General features: G+C 46.6%; 1 protein-coding gene across 1 annotated transcript in view; it reads left to right on the top strand.

Annotated features, from left to right (window-relative positions):
- Positions 1–109: 109 nt before the first annotated feature.
- Positions 110–22,517, top strand: part of GFOD1 (Gfo/Idh/MocA-like oxidoreductase domain containing 1) — a 141,560-nt gene continuing 119,152 nt past the window's right edge. The window contains exon 1 of the mRNA XM_004382970.2: positions 110–1,017. Within this exon, the coding sequence (XP_004383027.1) occupies positions 765–1,017 (253 nt within the window). The 5' untranslated portion in view covers positions 110–764. The remainder of the gene's footprint in view (positions 1,018–22,517) is intronic.

Here is a 22,517-nt window from a genome sequence, read left to right as displayed (position 1 = left end):
GGGGAGGGCGTGGCAGGAAAGCCCCGCCACGGACCGCCCAACTGGCCAACTCCGCCCCCGTCCCCGCGGGAGCCGGGGGCCCGAGCCGGTCTGGGCCGAGGCTTGCCCGCGCCGCGCTGCGGGGGATCATGGCAGCAGAATGAGGAGGCTGGCGCCGGGTCGGGGCCGCCGCCGCGCTGCAGCTTGGGATCCGCGCCCGGGGCGCTCACAGCCGCATCCTTAGCGGGCCTCCTGGTGGCCGCTGGGTTATTTCATTCGAGCCAAGGGCTAGGGAGAAAGGAGAGCCCGCAGCCGGGCCGGACCGCTCTCCGGCGGGGTGTACGGACTGGTGTGGGAGACTCGGCGGCTGCAGAGACGACGCGGCAGAGAACTGATCCCGGGCTGCTGAGGCGCGGACGCGGGGATGAGCCGGCCATGAGGCGGCCTCGGCGGGGCGCAGGGAGCCGGCCAGCGCTGCGGTGGGGGCGCCGCCTGAGCGGGGGCCCCGCGCGTCTTTGGGGCTTTGGACGCCCCGTGGGGGTTCCTGCTGCCGCCTTTGGGAAGGACGGGGGCCCCGCGTGGCAGGCAGCGCAGCAGTCCCGGTTCTGAGGCGCCCGGAGCCTGCTGCGCCTGCAGCTCGGTGCGCCCTCGCAGCCCGGGCGCCTTGCCCAGCGCACGGCGACGGAGCTGGCTGGAGGAGCCGGCGGCAGGACTGGCTCGAGGGGGTGTGCGCGCGTTTGACGGGCGATCCGAGCAGAAGCAGCACCGGGCGGACCTAAGCAGCCATGCTGCCCGGGGTGGGCGTGTTCGGCACCAGCCTCACGGCCCGTGTCATCATCCCGCTGCTGAAGGAAGAGGGCTTCTCGGTGAAGGCGCTGTGGGGTCGCACGCAGGAGGAAGCGGAGGAGCTGGCCAAGGAGATGAGCGTCCCCTTCTACACCTGCCGCATTGACGAGGTGCTCCTGCATCAGGACGTGGATCTGGTGTGCATCAACCTGCCGCCGCCCCTCACTAGGCAGATCGCTGTCAAAACCCTGGGTGAGCGACCCCCGCCTCTGCCTCCCCCTAGCCTTCTCCCTCTTCCGTCTTTCTTCTCATTCCATTCTAGAAGCTTATCTGGCATCTACCCTCCCAGATCCCACTCGGAGCTCCCTCCTTTCGTCATCCCTGGCCTTCGCCACCCCTGCGGTTCCCTCCGCCCTCCTGGCACCACCTGGCCGCACTTCCCCCACGTGTGTGGCGAGGCTGGAGGAGGCGGCGTGTGACCCCGGGATGGGGATGAGGGAAGTCCGCGCCAGGTTCAGAACGAGGCGGATCAGATGCTAAGGACGGGGGTGGGCTGCTCTGCGGGGAAAGGAAACCAAGTCCCCAGCGGTGTGTGTAGTGCCCGAGTGTGTGCGTGCGTGCGCGCCTGTGAGGGGCGAGTGCGCGCCCAGGAACGCTGAAGAAAGGGCGCCGCACGTGTCTCGGTTTTCCTGGGGGCGGTGGAGTACCTGCTGTTTAGCAGCTGTGGCACCCTGCTAGGCTCGTTGTTTTCTTTCTGCTGTGAGTTTATTTAGTGTGAGGTTAGAGACGCGACAGTAGGCTAGAATTATAGTATCTGAGCTGGAGGGCAGGATGGCGGGAGTGGTTGGATGTTTTCAGAGGGATTGTCGGTTAGCAAAGGCTGGTTTGGTAAAAACCAGAGGAATTTAAGTTTGCGTGCAGCAGCTCTAGAATTGTCTCCAACACCGATATGGAGTAATAGGTCTTAAACGCAGAGAGGGTGGGCGCAGTAATTCCAAAGGCAGGGATGCACTGTGTTGGAAAAGGCCAAACGTTGCCAGTTGCATTTGGAAGTCTACGATGTTCCTTCCTTAATTCCCTTCAGGAATAGTTCTGAGGCATGCTGTTGACAGGCGAGTTGGGAATGAGCTCACCGCCCCTTACCATCCGCTCCCCCCCGCGCCCCCCACCCAAGTGTGAACAATCTGAGAGCAGAGTGTCGGCGTCTCTGCCATGCGCAGAGGAACTAGAAGTGTATGTTTTAGCCATCAGCAGTTCTCACACATACCTAAGACAGTCTCAGGAAGGTTACTCACTCTTGTCTGTTCTGAGAAAATGTATCCCTGCCCTTGAAAGTTGGAGTTTTTATTACGGAGGAAAGAGACAAAGCTTAGGGCACAGAATTACACATTACAGCAGTTAGAAGGGAAGAATGGGAAGGGTCGGGACAGAACCAAGAAACCAGTGGCAATTTATGTAATCTTGGAAAGAATGTTCTGACAGCTGTGATTCAGGGTGGATGAAATGTACACGTCCACATCTATGAACAGAATGGAGAATTCTTTGTCCACAGAAAAACCATTTTTACAAGGCCATTCGGTCATTGGCTCAGATGGGACATCTGATAACAATTCCTAATGGAGCTCCCCAAGGCTGTGGGCTTTAACTTTAATTTTATTAGGCTCCTGGCCTTTACAGCCTGGTCTTTTGGCCTTAAATGGAGAGTCATTGGGCTCTGGCCAATATTTCTTTTCTGTTTGTCTAACATACATGTTGGGTAGCTAACTTCAGTGCTTACACTGGTTCTGCGCACGTCAGAGAGGTTGTGGCCATCCTCTAGTGTAACTCTATTGGGACAATTTGTATAAAACAGGTCTGTCTTGAGCACTGTTTGTACTAGAGGGCGTATGACTGATCAGCTCAGAAAAATCTTGTTGTAATATCGTTTCTCCACCCTTTGTCAGCACAGTCCAACAGGTGAGACCCACCAATCCACTTTTGTCAATGCTAGATATTTCACATAAGTGGACCCGTGCAACCCTAACAGCATGTCTCCAGGACACTGGCAATTTGGGAACAAGGGTTATTCTGTCTTCTGACCATCTCTGATACTTTAGCCATCGAGGTATCTGGGGGCTCTGGCTTCAAGAGAGACAGCATAATTATATACATTTCTGGGTACTTCTGGTTGTAATTTTTAAAAATCTTTGACTTTTTCCATTGACGAGACTAATGTGAGTTAGCTCTTCAAAACCAAGCATAGGATGCATAAGAAATAGACTTAGTTTAATAACCATGACTAAAGAATAGGGTTTTCTTTTTTTTTTTCTTCCTCATTGTTTCGTGGTAGGTCTTGGGCAGTTTTAAAACTCCTGCTTTTGCAGGTAATTTTAGCTAATCTGTGATTATAGAAAGCATGGTGGCATTGGATTTAGATTTGGCTGGACTTTAGTCATGTTCTAGATTCTACTTTCATCATCACTGGAAAATTCCCCAAGAGTCTCTTCTTCACGTTGCGCCCTGCGGTACACAGTGGGGGTTGTTGCTTCGCTTTACTCTGTAGTCGTGGTTCGAAGTTCCATGCACAAATGCAGAAAGTGAAACCCCAAACAGTTATCAGGCTGGTCTGACCACTGGGGGTTTATATATACTAGTGTTTGCTTGGGATTGAAATGGGCCAATTTTGTACTAGTTCCAGTGAATTCTCCTTCCTATAGCAAGGACCTGGCTTTGAGTTACTTTTCCAGCAATGGCAATAGACCTGTGGCCTTCAATCCGTACTGGTAACTGGTCATAGGCATGTCCGGGGAGGAGGGTGGCCTAGAGACCATTGAGTAATGAACTTGGAATCAACTGAATCAGGCATACCTTCCTGTAATTTTTAAAAATTTCCTTCAAGTCCCCGGTGAACTAAGCATTTCTCTGTTGTAGAGACATGTCTCCGATGTACAATTTCTACAGTGTCTTATTAAGTGCCTACTACGTGCTGTGGGTCCCTGATGGTGCAAACAGTTAAGCCACTTGCTGTGGTTTGAGTCCATCCACAGGCACCTTGGAAGAAAGGCCTGGTGATCTACTTCCAAAAAATCAGCCGCTGAAAACCCTGTGGAGCACAGTTCTGCTCTGACACACGTGGGGTCACCAAGATCAGAGTCGACTCAACGGCAACTGGTTTTTGGTGTGTGCCAGGCAATGTGGTAGTCGTGGTTTATCAAGTGTTCGCTTTCATTATTCAAATAATTTAAAATATTAAAACGATGACATTTTCTAAGATAGATATTATTATCTCCGTTTTACAAATGAGACAAGTAAGACTCAGAGACCTGAAGTGAATTGATCGGGATCACACAGCTAGAGATTTACTCCAACATTCTGCCTCCCCCAAAACCCTTTCTTCCTTTGCCCTCCCCTACCTCTGCTCCATTACAGCACCTCCTTCTCTCAGATACTAGTAGGGCACGTGAGAGTCTTGGAGTCATCCCTTCTCCTTTTCACCCCATCCGTGAAATCACTTCCCACATCTGGTTGATGCCACCTCTAAATTCCTGGTGTATCTGTTCCCTCTTCTGCAGCCACACTACCCCCTCAGCAGTCCAGGCACCCCCCCTGACCTCCGAGGGACTGAGGTAGTCAGGTTCCCAACGACTCCTCCCCATTCCACCTCCACCCGCCTTCTGTAAGGCTACCGGTTGGCCTTGGTGAACTGCAGACCTGGTCACACCACCCCTCTGCATTTCGAGGGCTCACCCTCACCCACAGAAAAGCCCCAACTTCTTCCAGGCATGACTAGCAAGACCTGGCCCCAGACAAGCCTGACCAGCCTCATTTCCTTCCACCATTCCTGAGCACCCTGAGCTTCTGCTACATCAAAACACTGGTCCTTCCTTGAATGGAGTGTGTTCTCATATTTCCACGCCTCTGTCAGGAGCGCCCTACCTCCTCGTATCTGTGGTTGATGCCCACGCATCCTTCAAGACTCAGCTCAATGCTGTCTCCCCCTGGAATTCTGCGCTTTTCTCAATCCCACCCCCTTACACACCCTCTGTGTTCTCAGTACCGTGTTCTCCCATCTTTTCTAGCACCTAATTTAATGCATTTTTTAAAAAAACTTAAATTTTCTTTATTTTGAAGTAAGTTAAATATTCACATGGTATAAACCTCAAACGTTATAAAAGCGCACAGTGAAGAGTAAATGTCTCCCAATCGCTGGCCTCCAGCCACCCAATCACCCTGTGCCGGAGGCAATTGCTGTTAGTTTTTATGTCTGCTTCCAGAGATTTTTCTAGGTGTCTACTGGCAAACTCGTGTGTGGATATCTTGAAAACCTTTTTTACCCAATGGGTAGCATACCATACACACTGTTACATACCTTGCTTTTGTTCTGCAAAAATATTATCTTGAAAAAATATGTATACATATATATATATCACATACATCATATGTATATTGATATATGTATGTATAGATATATCAGAATATAAAATATCCTTTTTTTGGCTGCATAGTATTTTATTGTATGGATGAATCAAAATACATTTAACCAGCTCCCTATTAATCAACATTTAGGTTGCTTCCAATCTTTTGCTTACACAAACATGTAAAGAATAATTTTGGACATATGGTATATTGTACACATGCCAGTCTGTTTGGAGGAAAAATACGTGACTTGCTAGTCAGAAGGTACATGCACGTCTTATCTAACAAAGGTATTGCCAAATTAACTGCCTCCGGAGAGGACACTGCATTTCGTCTGTTTCCTGTGTTCCTCCCTCTGGCCCCTTGATGCCAGGTGCCTGAAGGCTGGCAAAGATGGTCAGGGTCACCTTGTATCCAGAGAGCACTGGGCACAGGCCCAGCACAACACCCCAGCCAGCCTTTGGGGTCAATGAAAACATGTCTCCAGTGTATCCACCTCCTTCCACCTCCTCTGCCGCCACCGTATGCCACGCCATCCACTCTCACCTAGGCCAATGCAGTGGCGTCCTTATGCTGCGTCTTGTTTCTCAGCCCGTCTATTCTCTATGCAACAGGCAAAGTGATTTAAAAAAAGATTCTTTTATTTTGGTGAAATATGTATAACATAACATTTTCCATTTGAACCATGGTTAAGCGCACAGTTAAGTGGCAGTAGTTACAGTCTCAGTGTTTTGCAACCATCACCGCTATCTATTTCCGAAACGTTTTCATCACCCCAAACAGCAGCTCAGAACCGTTAAGCAATAACCCCCCCATCCACCCCTCCCAGTAACCACGAATCGACTTTTGTCTGTATGCATTTGCCTATTCTAGCTATCCCGTGTAAGTGGGGTCCTACAATATTTGTCCTTCTATGACTGGCTTATTTCACTGTGCACAGTGTGTTCAAGGTTCCTCCATGCTGTAGCATGTACCAGGATTTCATTTTCTTGACGGCTGAATAATATTCCATTGTATGTATAGACCATATTTTCTTTATCCATTCGTCTGTTGATGGACACTTGGGCTTTTTCCAACTTTCAGCTACTGTGAATAATGTTGCAGTGAACATTGGTGTACAAGTATCTGTTTGCGTCCCTGCTTTCAATTCCTTTGGGTACATACCTAGGAGTGGAATTGCTGGATGGTGTGGTAATTCTCTGTTTATAACTTTTTGAGGAACCGCCAAACTGTTTTCCACAGTGGCTGGACCATTTTACATTCCCATGACACCATAATAGCAGCAATGGATGAAGATTCCAATTTCTCCACATCCTCATCAATAGAGAAAGTGATTAAAAAAAAAATATATATATATATAAAGCACTATGTCATTCTTCTGCTTAGAACCTTCCAGTAGCTTCCAAGTCACTTGGGATAACATCCAAGCTCCTTATGGTGACTTATTTAGCCTAGCCCACCTCTCCTGCTGCCATGGCAACTACCCTACAGCCCCTCAGCCTCTTCCTGTCCCTCACACACAGCAAGCCCTTTCCCGACTCTGGGCCTTTACCCGGCTCTTCTCGCTGCCTGGTGGGTTCCCGTCTCGGTTCTTTGAATGGCTGGCTCATTCTCACTTCAAGTTTCAGCTCAAATGTACTTGAGAGACACCTTTCTGGACCGTCCCCTCCCAATCTGAAGTTTTCTTCCGCCTCCTCCCAGGTATTCCTCTCTCATCCTCTTTATTTTCTTGGTAGCACTATCACAGTTTGTGGTTATCATTTTCATTTTTTTTTTAAAGTAATACTTTATTGTATTTTCAGTGAAGGTTTACACAGCAGTTTAGGTTCCCATTCAACAGTTTCTACACAAATTGTTCAGTGACGTTGGCTACATTCATCACAGTGTGTCAACATTCTCATTATTTCCGTTCTGGTTGCTTTGTTTCCATTAGTCTAGTTTCCCTGCCCCATTGTCATGTTTGTTTTAAAGTAATTATTGACTGGTCTCGTATAGGTGATTTTTTAAGGGAGCACAGTACTTATGGGTGATATTCATTATTTTTTGAGCCAGTTTGTTATTAGCTGCAAGGTGACCTGAGGGGTTGGTTTTGGTTAAAGGTTTGAAGAGTGTCTCAGGGCAGTAGTCTCAGGGAGTCCTCCAGTCTCAACCAGTCCAATAGGCCTGGTTTATGTATTTATAGGAATTTGAGGTTCTTTTTTACATTTTTCTCCCATTCTATCAGGGTCCATCTGTTGCAGCCCTGATTAGAATGATCAGTAGCGGTAGTCGGGCACCATCTAGTTCTTCTGGTTTCAGAGTAGATGAGGCCATGGTTATATTTTTCATTTGTTTGATTGTTTTCTTATTTGATATTTGTCTCCCCCACTGGAAGGTAAATCCTTTGAGGGTAGGACCCTTGCCTGCTTTGGTCACCAGGGTAGCCTTATCACCCTAGACAGTGCCAGGCACCTTGTTAGCTGCCATCGAGCCAACTCCAACTCATGGCAACCTTATGTACAACGGAATGAAACATTGTCCAGTCCTGTGTCATCCTCACAATTACCATCATATTTGAGTCCATCGTTACAGCTATTGTGCCAGTCCTTCTCACCAAAGGTCTCCCACGCCCTCACTGGCCCTCTACTTCACCAAACATGATGCCCACCTCCAGTGATTGATCCCTCTTGATGACGTGCAAAGCAAGCGAGTCAGACAGCATTCTGTTGTGATCTGTAAGGTTTTCACTGGCTAATTTTTGGAAGTAGATCACCAGGCCTTTCTTCCTAGTCTGTCTTAATCTGGAAGCACCACTGAAACCTGTCCACCATGGATGACCCTACTGGTATTTGAAATACTAGTGGCATAATGTCCAGCATCACAGCAACACATAAGCTACCACAGTACAGCAAACTGACAGACAGGTGGTGGGCCAGGCACCTAATAACCAAACCAAACCCATTGCCATCAAATCGATTCTGACTTGTAGTGACCCTATGGGATAGAGTGGAACTGCCCCATAGGGTTTCTAGGGAGCGGCTGGTGGATTTGAACTGCTGAACTTTTGGTTAACAACTAAGCTGTTAACTTCTGCACCAGCAGGGCTCCATGGCATCTAGTAGGCAGTTTATAAATAGTTGTTGAATGAATGCTTTGGGAACGCAAAGGTTCCGAGCACGATGTATCAATCAATCTATAAGCTTTCTGACCTGTGCACAGTAGACCAGTGTATCTCCTATGTTCACGTGTGGTCATATCACCTGGGAATCTGGTCAAAATGCAGATTCTGGGGTGGGACCTGAGATTCAGCATCTCTATTCAGCTGCCAGGTGATGTGGGTGCTGCGGCAGCCAGATCCTGGACGTATGATGGCTGTCTGCCTGTGGAAAAAGAAGACACTCCTGCATATGCCTGCATATGCCGCGAGTAATTAAAACAGGCAGGGGAGCTGCGTTAAGGTACCTGTGGCCTTTGTGGAGAATGTGACACCACCTGTTTTAATAACCCCCGTCCTAGCCCTTGGGGACAGTGGTGCAGCTTCTCTTGGTGAAGCCTCTCGATGGGAACGGAAGGCTCGCGGGGGTGGTGACTAAGTCGAGGGCTTCGTCGAGCTTTGATCTTGCTGCGCATTGATCTTGCCCCGACTTGTTTGGCATCGCCAGCGGAGGACCGGGAGCAGTCTGCCCTTTCCTGTTTTACTTCGGTGTCAGCAGTAGCTGAACGTCGAGGCGGGCTGCTGAAGCCGAGGTAGGAGAGCGGGGAGGACACGGCGCTGAGACAGGGACCCCCTGACCATCGTTGCCACACCAGCAGAGATACTGCCGCAGATAATGAAAACTGTGCCTTGGGACTTGCAACATGTCTTTCCTGAGCATGGTACCAGTTACCAACCACCGTCAAGTTGACTCCGACTCCTGGTGAACCTGTGTGTGTCAAAGTAGAACTGTGTTCCCTAGGGTTTTCAATGGCTGATTTCTAGAAAATAGATTGCCAGGCCTTTCTTCTGCGGTTCCTCTGGGTGAACTCGAACCTCCAACCTCTCACTTAGCAGCTGAGCGTGTTAACCATTTGCACTCGCCAGGAACTCCCCTGAGCGTAGCAACCATTCTGAAATCCTAGCAAGCACTTGGATTCCATGTCTTCCCTGAGGTCTCTCCTGGATGGGTTCCTATCTGAAGATGGTGTGGAAAGGCGAGGGCATTTCTCCATGGCTTGCTGCTCCGGAGCACTGACGGAGGTGGTTTTGGTTTATCAGTTTGCTGTAGAGTTGCGGAAACCCTGGGACATTATGTAAATGGAGAAATAACTCTATTTACTGTTAGGAGGAGCCAAGCGCCTCCAATCTCATTTCATCTGATTGAAATTAGGTGCAGCTGAGTGATTATTTTGCTGATGATATCTGGTTTTGAAAACGTGACTGTTTTGCAGAAGGTTAATTGGGACTGAGAAGAAATCAAATGAAGAAGTTGGACATTTTGATAACTGAAACTGGGGAAGAACCCCCCCCCAAAAGTAGACGTTAATAGGATGTTTGAAGAGTTTCACCAAGAAAGAAATATATGATTAGTTATATATTTTGATTCAAGGCAATCATATGCTCAACAGCATCATTATATAAGATGTCTTGCTGCAATAAACTAGGCAATGATCGAAAAGGTTGGCAGGTTACTACTGTGTGACTTTTGGGAGAGGTAACTATCCTTCCTGAGCCTCAGTTTTCTCACCTGTAAAATGGGGCTAATATACTATCATACAGGGTTGTTGTGACAACTAAAATGAGCAGGTATGTAACGACCTAGCACGTGACCCCCTCAGTTGCCTGCATGTGCTCAGTCCAAGTTCGCTGTCACTCCTTCAGAGTGATCAAGCCTTTACCAAAAAACCCCCTGCTGTCGATTCTGACTCATAGAGACCCTATCGGACAGAGTAGAACTGTGACACCGTCAGCCTGTCCCAAATGGTGCTTTGGAAGAAATTTTTTTCATTCTCTGAAGAGATGATTCCTGTTCCCAAACCCCATGCGGTGCTAGAATCTGAGAAACAGAGTTAAAAGTTTAGTTATTTTGCTGAAGAGATTTTATCGAAACCAAGCTTCAGATGAGAGTCTAGTGTTTGCTTCACAGAGTCGGGGTCTCTGGAAGGTACTGCTGGTGTTAGAAAGAACTCCCTGTGCTTCTGTGAAGATTAATGATCGCTTATGATGGCGATTAAGTACTGCTTTATAGACTCCAGAGCAAGGTCTCTGGCTGGAACCAGTGAAAATCCGGAAATTGGATCATTTTGTGTTCCGTTCGTCTCCATGTTTCTGCTTCCCTGTTCACCCCTCTGCAGACCAGCCTCCTCTGTGTAGGGGCTGAAAAGTTTGTCCACATGCCACTCCCAAATGTAAATGTTCCAGCTTCCAGAAACCAGTTGCTGTTGAGTCAACGCTGACTTATGACAACCCCCTGTGTGTCAGAATAGGATTGGGCTCTGTAGGGTTTTCAGTGGCTGATTTTTTGGGCAAGTAGATTGCCAGGCCTTTCTTCTGAGGTGCCTCGGGTAGATTCAAACCTCCAACCTTTTAGTAGCCAAGCGCAATAACCGTTTGCACTACCAGGTTCTCTGTTACAGGTTCAGCCACCTGGAAAGTACAACCCTATACTTTACACGCCACCCCAGCTGTCCTGTTTGGGTCAGATGCTTTCTCTGACTTGGTCTGTTTTGTGGTTACCTCACATTATGGGGATTACATCACAAAATGTAGCCACTGGCACCGCTGTACGTGAGGACATTTAAGGTGGAGGGATTGTTAGGAATGGTCCTTGTGAGCTGGGCAGCACTCCAAAAAGGTACCTGTTAGAGAACACAGGTTTGACTGAAGTTTTCACAAACATAGGCTTTTTTAAATTTTATTGTATTGTGTTTTAAGTGAAAGTTTACAATTCAAGTTAGTCTCTCATGCAAACATTTATACAGACCTTGTTATGTGACCCTAATTGCTCTCCCCATACTGTGACAACACACTCCTCCTTTCCACCCCAGATCTCCCGTGTGCATTCAACCAGCTCCTGGCCCTCTCTGCCTTCTCCTCTCGCCTCCGGGCGGGGGCTGCCCACTTAGTCCCATGAATCTACCTGAGCTAAGAGGCACACTCCTCAGGAGGATCACTCTGTGTCTAATCTTTGACTGAAGAGTTGGCCTCGGGAAAAATATAGGCATTTCTTGATTATGTAGATTCTTTAACCATTTTGTGAAACACACTTTTGGCCATACCACTCTCTTCGTAATAGATCCCTGGGTGGTGCAGATGTTTAACACACTTGGCTGCTAACTGAAAGGTTGGAGGTTCAAGTCCACCCAGAGCAGAGGCACCTTGGAAGAAAGGCCTGGTGATCTACTTCCAAAAAAGGGAGCCACTGAAAACCCTATGGAGGCCAAGGTCATCTAAAACCAAGGACAGTCTGAGTAACAGTGACAGCCAAGAGGAGACTAAGGAGACGTAAGAGCTAAGTGTGACATGGTATCCTGGAACAAAAAATGGACATTAGGGAAAACTAAGGGAATCTGAATAAACTACGGACTTTCATTAATAATAATGCATCACCACTGGTTTATTAACTGTACAAATGTACCATACTAACATAAATGTTAAGACTAGGGGAAACTGAGTGTGGAGTATATGGGATCTTTCTGTCCTATCGTCTCAATTTTTCTGTAAATCTAACACTGTACTAAAAATAAAGTCTAAAAAATGGAGTTAGTTTAAAAATAATAAAAATCCCCGACCAGTATCTAGTGGAAAAAGAAAACAAAACCCCAAATCCCTGGGGAGCCCAGTTCTGCTCTAACACACGTTGGGTCGCCGTGAGTCAGAATCGACTCAATGGCAGCTGGTACTGGCATGGCTGTGATGTATCATTATGGTTTAGATTTGCACTTCCCCAATGACTAACAATGATGGGCATCTTTCATGTGCTTCTTGGCTATTTCTGTATCTTTTTAGAGAACTGTCTGTTCAACTCCTTTGCCCACTTTTTAAATTGGGTTGTTTGTCTTTTCATTATGAGTTGTTTGCCTTGGCTTTGATTTTCTTGTTTTGTTGAATTACTAGACTTCATTTGGGGAAGGGATAGAGCTTTTGGTTTTCAAATATTTCCCTTAATTTTTTTTTTAATTTAAATTTTTTTATTGTTGTGGTTTAAGTGAAAGTTGACAATTCAAGTTAGTCTCTCATACAAGAATTTATACATACATTGTTATGTGACCCTAACTGCTTTCCCTATACTGTGACAGCACGCTCCTCCTTTCCACCCCAGATTTCCCGTGTCCATTCAACCAGCTCCTGACCCTCTCTGCCTTCTCCTCTCACCTCTGGACAGAAGCTGCCCATTTGGTCTCATGTATCTAATTGAGCAAAGAAGCACACTCTCCAAGAGTATTACTTTATGTCCCATAGTCCAGTCTAATCTTTGTCTGAAGAGCTGGCATCATATTTCCCTTAATTTTGACTTTGGGACTAGATACAGTGGAATCAACTCTCCACTCAAGTAAAATTAGTTTTGCCAGACCTTCATTGAAATGGCTTATTGTGTGGAACAAAGACAACCATGCAAGGTGATGCTGATGCCTGCAGCATTGCCCTGGGCCCTGATAATGCACTCAGCACTCTGCCAGGGTCATTTCCAGTTTGAAAATTATCTGTGGTGCCCCATAGCTCACAGACACCTGTTTTACCAACTCTCTGGAGAGTGGATTTTTCCCCCCATTTATTTCTGTTTAATAAAATTTTTTTTGAATGCTTATAGCACTATGTTACCTGTGGTGAGAAATACCCTAAAGTGTAAGATTTGGTCTTTGTCCTTAAGAGGAGATAGGCATCCGTGAGCGCACGCACACACACCCACACCCACACCCACACCCACACCCACACCCACACCCACACCCACACCCAACAGTGCCATGAAACATATGGTTAAGTGTAGGATGAACAGTTACGCTGCGATGTCAGGAAGCATTTGCTTACGGCAACTGAGTAATCCAAACAATTACCATTGGATTAAGGGACGGCCACCTGGGTAGCTTTCTAGGGTGCCAGTCTACAAGGGGCACTAGAACAAAGGGAAAAAGTGGAGAAAATGTTTTATCAGAATCCCTCATAAAAGTGCTGAGTGTGAATTAGAGACTTGCAGTGGGGGCGGGACCTGAAAGGGGTTTCCTCTGCTGGGTGATGAATTATTGCCACGTTGTCTTCTAGAAGGGCTGAATCTAGTTCACTGCTGAGCTTTTGTTTTGCTGAGTGGGCAACTTGAGTTTGAGGTTAGAAATGAAGTATTTGGGACCCGTGAGGAAGGTCAGGACTTGTCACTGAGGCTCGTCCCATCAGGCAGCAGTGGGCCCCTGAGGAGATGGTCCTGTCATGACGGCTGCTGTGTGAACGCTGAGGAAGGAGGAATCCCTGACGGCCAAAAGACCTCTAGGGGGAAATAGGGTTCAACTGGACTAAGAGGGAGGGGGTAGGATTTAAATAATTGAAAAAGAAGGAGTAGAAGGCTTTGTGATGTTGAATCCTCCTCAAGGTACCACCCAATTCTGTGGTAGCACTCTGAGGTGATCTGTTTCCTAAGGCTGACCACCTAAGACAAAGTTAGAATAGTTTAAGAATGTCCAAAATCCTAAAAATATTGTTCTTACCTAGAATTAAAAAAAAAAAACAAAAAACCACCATCAGGTATTTTCCCCTTGTCATCAGCAGTAAGTGCCACTTGCATCTTTCTGTCCCCTCAGAACCCAAACAGTGACAGTAACAAATGACCCAGCTCTGTGGTAGGCAGAAGAAACAGCTCACAGGAACGTTGGAACGAACCCCGCAGAGAGGAGCACAAATGGCAGCCTTCGAGGGTGTGAAAATAGCTGCAGAAATTGATTCAGCAAGAGACATTCTAGAGACCAAAGCTCCCTGTGGGCTGGAGTCAGGGGCATGCTGTGGTGGGGAATGGGGTCAGCTGATGTGGAGAGCCTTGGTCAGCTGAGACGCATGATCTGAACGTGTCCGTGTCCTGGTTTTGGGCCATGTTGGATGCTGGTGTTAGCTTGTGTTGTTCTGTTATACAGTTGAGGGGTGGTGCTGGGCTGGGGCTATGATTTATTGGATGAGAAAGGATGAAATAATCTCCTTGGACAAAGACATTCAGTGTGTGGCATGTGGACTTGCTTCTTACCACTAGTAGGTGAGAGCTCATGGAGATGATGGTTATGGGGCTACCACAGAGGAATTCACGGGAGATCATTTCAGGAAGAGGCCACAGTGGTAGAATGAACGGTCATTCTTGACTTAGGATCCAGAAATCAGTCAATAGACCCTGGATCCCTGTAACCCTGAATGGTTACTGCTCTCGCTAGGGTTTTTAAACGACCCCCAAGGGTGGCACATAGTGTATCTTTATTGCCCAAGTTCAAAAGAAAGGGTTCCTGGTTGAGTGTGGTGCTGTTCTGTTAAAAGTAAAATGGTGCACTCAAATGCTTTTTCATCAATGGGTAAGTCAATCTGTTTTAAGAGGCTGCATGAGATTTCAGAAAGCCGGGGAGTGTTGGAGTCACACTGCCTGGGTTTGCACCCTGCACTTGCCCCTAACTGCGTAGCTGTGGGTCTGTTATTTAGTTCTAAGCCTCAGTTTCTTCATCTATAAAAAACCAAGCCAGTTGCTGTTGGGTCGACTACTCCTCAGGGGGCCCCTGTGTGTGTCAGAGTAGAACTGCTCTCCATGGGGTTTTCAGTGGCTGATTCTTCGGAAGTAGACTGCTAGCCTTTCTTCCAAGGGGAATTGTAACTGCTAAGTTTTCAGTTAGAAGCTGAGCACCTAACTGTTTGTGCCACCCAAGGACTCCTTCTTATTCTGTAAAACAGGTATAAATACCTCAGAAGGCTGTTGACTTCAACAGTGCCTTGTTCAAAGGGAGTGCTCAATAAACGTGATGAAACTGCTGCTTGATCAAAAGTTATCCTGACGTTGCTGTTAGACGCTGCTGAGTTGGTTCTGACTCAGAGCGACCCCGTGTACAACAGAATGAAACACTGCCCGGTCCTGCGCCACCCTCACAATCCTTGTTATGCTTGAGCCCATTGTTGCAGCCGCTGTGTCAATCCATCTCGTTGAGGGTCTTCCTCTTCTTCGCTGACCCCCTACTTCACCAGGCTCAAAGGCTGCATGCGGGTGGTGCCCACCATATTGGCCAGTGCAGAGCCGAACATTTCCATCATTGCAGAAAGTTCTCTTGGGCAACGCTTGAGGCTGGAGATGCAGCAGTGAACAAAACAGTCATTTATGCTTGATCTAAACAAGAATTTTTGAGAAATTCAAACTTTTGGGTGTGTTTTGTTTTCTTCCAGGAATGGATGACAGGGGGTCTACACAGTGGGTTGGTGGTATCTCAGAACGAGAGGTCTCCTGAGGTACAGGCACAGCCTTCTCTGTCTGTTAGTCAGAACTCTATGATTAATATGAAGGAGATGTAGTGTGGCAAGCTTCCTAAGTTCTCCATTATATGTTGGGAATGAGCAACCAGATAAATGACACCCCTGTCCCCTCCTCAGGTTCCTCACAGGTACTTTAGCTAGCAGTTGGTACAGACCGGGGTGGAATGATGCCAGAGCAGCAATTCTGCCGTCCACTCAGGGGAAACTTCTTCCTTAATCCTCTCAGCAACCCCGTGAGGTAGGTAAGATGGATTCCTTTTGTCCAGTGCAGAAACTAAAGCACAGAGAGGCAAAGGAACTTAATATACTACACAGAAGGGAGTTGGTGGAGATGGGGTCAGATGCCAGGCCTCTTAATCCTGAGAGAACCTGAGGGAACGCTGGACAGCCAGCGCCTTCCTGAGGACGGGGCTTAGGGGAGGAATACTGACTTCTAGAGTAAGAGTAAGGTTGCTTTTTACCCTACTGCCAACATACTGTATCATTCTGGGAAAAATGATGTTCCTGACTTAATTCCTCCTCTCGCTACCCCCTTGTCCTTCCCTTCAACTGAGGAAAAGCTAAATATATGTTAAAGCATGAATTCTCAACTAATTAAAATAAAATCACTAGGATGGCTAAGATAAAAAAAAACAAAACAAAACAGAAAATAACAAATATTGGCGAGGATTTGGGAAAACTGGAATCTTTAGTCATTGCTGATGGGAATGCAAAATGGTATAGCCATTATGGAGAACAGTGGGGCAGTTCCTCAAAAAACTAAAATAAAAACTACCATATGACCCAGCAATTCCTCTCCCAGGCATATACCCCAAAGACTTGAAAGCAGAGACTCTAAAAGAGACTTGTATGTATACCAATGTTCACTGCAGCACTATTCATACTAGCCAGAAGGTGGAAACAACCTAAATGCCCATCAGCAGATGAATGGATAAATAAAATGTGTACATAAACACAATGGAATACTACTCAGCCAGGAGGAGAAATGAGGTCTTGATACATGCTACAGTATAGATGGAGCTTGAAGACATTATGCTGAGTGAAATAAGCCAATCACAAAAGGACAAATATTGCATAACCTTACTCATATAAAAAGACAAGGCAGATCTATAGAGAACAAAGTTTGTTGGTGGTTACCAGTGGCAGAAGGGCAGGGGAAAAGGAGGGTTAACAGTGATGGAAAAATCGCATTGATTAAGGGTAGGGTTGCACAGCCGATTATTATATTTGCTGTCAATAAGTTGAATGCTTGTAAAAAAAAGTTGAACTGTCAAAAACTGTGTGATAGCTCTATTAACAACAAAAAGAGTAGCTGCTGAGGCTGCTTATGAACAACCAAACACCTCATGGGATTTGGTTCCTTGGTTTGGAGGTTTAGGGTCATGGTTTCATGGGACATCCCAGTTAACTGGCCTAATAATCATGTTTAGCGCTTCTGTTCTACCTCCTAGTACCTGGGGTCTTAAAAGCTTACAAGCAGACATCTAAGACACAACAATTAGTCTTTATTTGCCTGGAGAAACAGAGAAAGGGGAGGGTCAGGAACAGGAGGAGGATATGGGATGTGTTGGGAATTGCCTCCATGAACACCTGCCTCCTTTGCCATGAGACCAGAAGAACTGGATGGTGCCCGGCTACTTTTACTGAACATTTTGATCAACGATCCCAATGTTGATCCTGATCGAAAGGGGAAAGATGCAGAACAGAATTTCAAATTCTCAGGGACTCTAGACTTTCTGGAGTCATGGAGGGTGGATGAAGCTCTGAAACGATTACCCTGAGATAACATTTAAACCTTAAACCAAAAATATCCCCTGAAGTCATCTTAAAACTGAACAATAGTTTAACTAGTAAAAAAGGTCTGCCTTGAGCATTATACTCTTTTAAGAACTATCTATACGGGATCAAATCGACAACAGCAACTCGAAAGACTAGATAGGAACCTTAGGGGGCAGCAAGTTTGTGTTAATGAGAGAGGAAAAACTCAGAAAAGGAGGGTGAGAGTGGTTGCACAACTCAAAGTATGTGATCAGTGTCGCTAAATTGTACCTGTAGAAACGGTTGAATTGGTGTATGTTTTGCTGTGTATATTCTCAACAACAAAATAAAATTTAGAAAACAAGGAAAACAACAACAAAAAAACCCCAAACCTGTTGCCGTCAAGTCGATTCTGACTGATGGTGACCCCATGTGTTACAGAGTAGAACTGAGCTCCACAGGGTTTTCCTGGCAGTAATCTTTATGTCAGCAGATCACCAGGCCTTTCTTTCGCATCCCACTGGGTGGGTTGGAACTGCCACTCTGTAGGTTAGCAACCGATCACAAACTGCTTGTTCCACCTGGGGACCTTCAGGCAATTACTATTTTGATTGTGATTATGACTTTTTTCCTTCAAGTCCCATTAAGCCATATCCATTTGTGTGACCGTTCCTTAGGGACCAGGTCTGATAAGTTCCCAATAGTTGGGGCTTGAGGGTAATGGTGAGTGTACACTTATGAGGGTGTGGGCATACTTGGGACCTAGTGTCTCTTGACTGAAGTCACAGGCACAGTCGTGATTTTAGACTGTTTATTTAAATTTATCATTAACAGCTCTTCCGATCTTCATGAGCATGAATAATCAGAAGTGGGCTGTGGAAAATGCAGTTATTTCCCCTGCCCTGTGTCATCCCCCAGGGGAGCTGGTGCACCAAGGCAGAAGAAGCAGCAGGCATAAACATTTAGGGGAAAAGAAAATGCCATGTGGTTCTGTTTATCTGAGCTTCTGCTCCTTCCAGCACCACCCACGTGGAACATTCGTTTTCACCCCGCGATGCTGCCCTCTGAGAATCCTGGGGGACAAGTTGGGAGCCCTTGGGAATGATATGCACAGCCGTTCCCATTTAGGTCACAGAGGCAAGCTGGCTTTCCCTGGGTCCCACAATGCCGCATTTGTTTGCAGAACCAGACTTCGCTACACAGGGTTACGCAAACACAACACACCTCTGTCCACACCCTGCCAGCATTTGGGCATTCCAGAAGGGATGTCCACGGCGCAGCTGACATTTGCTTTTCTCTTCTTTCCAGACCCTAGGACCAGTTGTGATTATATTGATAGGTTTGCTCATCACTTTCAGGGGCCAGGGAAGTCGGGGGAGTAACAGGCTACATCCCCCACCAGGAGTTCTCTGCTTGCGTGTTTAGTTTTCACACTAGTTCACCGCTTATTCATCCCCACTTAGTGGGAGCCTGTGATGTGTAAGGGGATATGCTAGGTCATGGAGGCACGGAGGGGAAGGAGGAGGAGAAAGTCTTCAGAGACCTACAGTTGATCCTCATTATCGGCTGATTCCGTATTTGTGAATTCACCTACCGATGTAATTTATTTGTAACCCCATAATCAATGCTCACAGTGTTCTTGGGGTCACTTGTGGACATGCACAGAGCAGTAAAATATTTGAGTTGCCCAGAGTGCATCTTCTCAGCTGAGCTGAACGAGGCAAAGCTCTGCCTTCTTGTTTCAGGTCTCAGGCTGTAAAGGAGGGGCCTTTCCACCGTCTGTTTAGTATCGCGGTTGTTTTTTCGCTCATTTTTGTGCTTTTTGTTGGTGATTTCGCTGCTTAAAATGGCCCTCAAGCTTAGTACCGAAGGGCCGTCTATTTCTAAGTGCAAGAAAGCTGTGCTGGGCCTTACGGAGCAAACACGTGTGTTAGATAAGCTTCATTTAGGTCTGGGTTATAGTGCTGTTGGCTATGAATTCAATGTTAATGAATCAACAGTATATATTAAATAAGGTAACCTTAGACAGAAGTGTACATAAAGCAAGGGTATGCGTTGATTAGTTGACAAAGATGTTGCGACCAGAGGCTTGCCGGAACCTAACTCTGTATTTCCTCTAGCAGTAATGATTGGCACTCGCTAATTCCATGTTCATGGTGATTTTATAGAACGTAACTACGTGAATATTGAGAACCAACTGTATAAGATATGGTATCTATTCTGAAAAAAACTACAATCTATCCAGAACTGACCCACCACTTTTGAAAAGAGAAGCTGACATTTTATGGTATATTTCCTGTGGACCAGGTCCTGAGCCAGGCATAGTACACGTTATCTCATTTATACCTCCCAATAACCCTTCCAGGTGGACATTTAGCATCTCCTTCTAACAGGTGAGCAGTTTAACTGTGGGAGGTTAAATACCAGATACCACTGATTTGAACATATATCCTTTTCACACTGTACATCCAAAATCTGGTTATATCTTAATTGATGGCATGCCCTGTTTTTGTTGGCACAGGCTTTTCCTTCTGGTAGTAAGTAAAATAATTGCAGGTCTTTGCAGTCGCTCTGTGAAATATGGTAGTTTATCAAGTTCACCCAGCTAAGAAAGGAGCCCCGGTGGCGCAATGGTTAGATACTTGGCTGCTAACCGAAAGGTTGGTGGTTCGAACTCACCCAGTGGCTCCGCAGGAGAAAGACTTGGCGATCTGCTTCCATAAAGGTTACGGCTAAGAAAACCTTTTGGGGCAGTTCTACTTTGTCACATGGGGTCTCCATGAGTTGAAATCGACTCAGCGGCAGCTAACAACGCCACCACCACCCAGCTAAGAAGAAGTGGAATCAGAATTCAACATAGGTTTGCCTGGCTCTGAAGCGTGTGCGTTTTCCGCCACAACATGCTATAAAATCAGTGGTATATATAGGACAAAGGCCATATAATTTTCATCAGCAAAGTATAAAAAGGAGAAATAGTGAGTAAACTGCAGCTCACCTCATCTAATTCCATAACCGAGGAGACAATGGGATTGGGGACCGTATGTGTCAAACAGGTTAAAAACATTGAGAAATTGTATTGAATTATCTTTCCTTCTCTCTTAATTTTAATCTCGATTCTTTTTAAGGTCAAAATAAACAGCTGTTGTGTAGATAAGATAGGAAGAAAGAGTGTGCTGTGTCCCTCCGTTTGTTCTGTGGGCTCCGGGCAGTGCGTGGAGGGAATCATCAGGGACATGGCTCATGGTCGTGGGCACAGTGGCCTCTTTCTTGTCTTGGAGGATCACGATGGGGGACACAGGCCTTTTGCCATAACCGCCTTCTCCCGCCCCTGCATGGCTGGGTTCTGGAAAGTCCCCAGGTGCAGGCATGTGTGTTTATTATCGTCATAGTGCCCTATGGTCAATGGTGCCCTGTATGAAGTGTTGTAATTAGGTGCCGAACTGGCCCCTGACTTATGGTGACCCCATGCGCAAAGGATTGAAATGCTGCCCGGTCCTGCACCATCCCCATGATTGATTGGGGGTTAAACCATTGTGATCCATAGGGTTTTCATTGGCTGATTTTCAGATGCAGACTGCCAGGCCTTTCTTCCTAGTCTGCCTTAGTCTGGAAGCTCTGCTGAAACCTGTTCAGAGTAGAACTGCCCCATAGGGTTTCTAAGCAGCACCTGGTAGATTCAAACTGCCGACCTTTTGGTTTGCAGCCGTAGCTCTTAACCACTGCTCCACCAGGGTTTCCTCAGCATCCTAGCAACATGCAAACCTCCACTGACAGACAGGTGGTGGCTGTGCGTGAGGTGCATCGGCCCAAAATGGAACCAGGTTTCCTGTGTGGAAGGCGAGAATCCTATCACTGAACCACCATTTCCCCCAGGTATGAGGTGAGGTGGTTTCATTCCATGACTGACCTGATTTCAAAAAGCAGAGCCCAGGATTACATACAAGGTGGAGACCGCCAATACCACTGCTGCATTTTGCACACTGTCAGCGTGGCCTACACGGCCCCACGTGTCCCCAGATTTGGCCCCTTGGGGAGCTTGACTAAGTCACTTCCTGATGAGCTGGTGTGAGAAGCAGAGAAGCAGAAGGGAGCCCGGCCAGCTTTTTGACGTCTCCACGGTCAGGAGGCCATGTGGAATGGGGGCGAGAGAACACCTCTGCAGTCAGAACACCTGCAGCAGGACTTTGAGGAACCTCTCGCCTAACGCCCTAGGAAAACGGTCTCGGAGTGAGGCAACTTGACTTGCTGGTGTTCTCACAGCGAATTATTGACAATGGAGTCAGGACCAAACCTTAGTCTCCTGGGAGTGTTCCTCCTGCCTTATCGGATCGTTGAATCACTCTGGGCAACCATGAGGAACATGAGGAGCTTTACTTCTAGGGGCAGCCCTGGTGGCGTAGTGGTTAAAAGCTCAGCTGCTAACGGAAAGGTGGGCAGTTCGAATCCACCAGCCACTCCTTTGAAACCCGATGGGGCAGTTCTACTCTGTCCTACAGGCTTGCTATGAGTTGGAATCAACGGCAATGGGTTTGGTTTACTTCTGGGGAGCTCTCTTAGGAAAATCACCTAAAATAATAACTCAAACTGTGAAAAACCTACATGCAAAATATTGTTCGGTGCAGCCTCACCCAGGATTAATGAAGTGCTAGAAACAAACATAAATGCCCCATAGTAGGGGAACATTTAGGTGAATATGATAAGTACAGTTGATTAAATATTAAATATCCATTAGAATTATGTATAGTAAGAGTGGTGGTATGGGAAATTTTCTTATGGGATGATTATACGTAAAGAAAAAGGATACAGAAGTATTTGTACGTTATGATGATTGCTTTGTCTAAAACACACACACACACACACACACACACACACACACACACACACAAAATTTGCCCGGAAAATTAAAGTCTGGTAGGATAATAAGCTAAAATCGTAATGATGGCTATTGTTAGAGTCATGGGATTATAATTTTTTTCCAGCTCACAATTTTCCATTTTTAAAAATATGATCATACCGGTTATAATATTAAAATTTTATTTTATTTTTTAAAAGAAAGAGACAATAAGATGGAAAAAAATTTGTTTGGCTGGGGTGACTCTCCAGTTCTTACCTTCTGCGGTCCTGTGAATCTGGGGCAGCTGTCCCCAGGCCGTGTAGACGTTTT

Source organism: Trichechus manatus, unplaced genomic scaffold (assembly GCF_000243295.1).
Source record: "Trichechus manatus latirostris isolate Lorelei unplaced genomic scaffold, TriManLat1.0 scaffold00103, whole genome shotgun sequence".
Taxonomy (NCBI): Eukaryota; Metazoa; Chordata; class Mammalia; order Sirenia; family Trichechidae; genus Trichechus; species Trichechus manatus.
The sequence above is the reverse complement of the archived record's forward strand: the minus strand, read 5'-3'. Positions and strand labels throughout refer to the sequence as shown.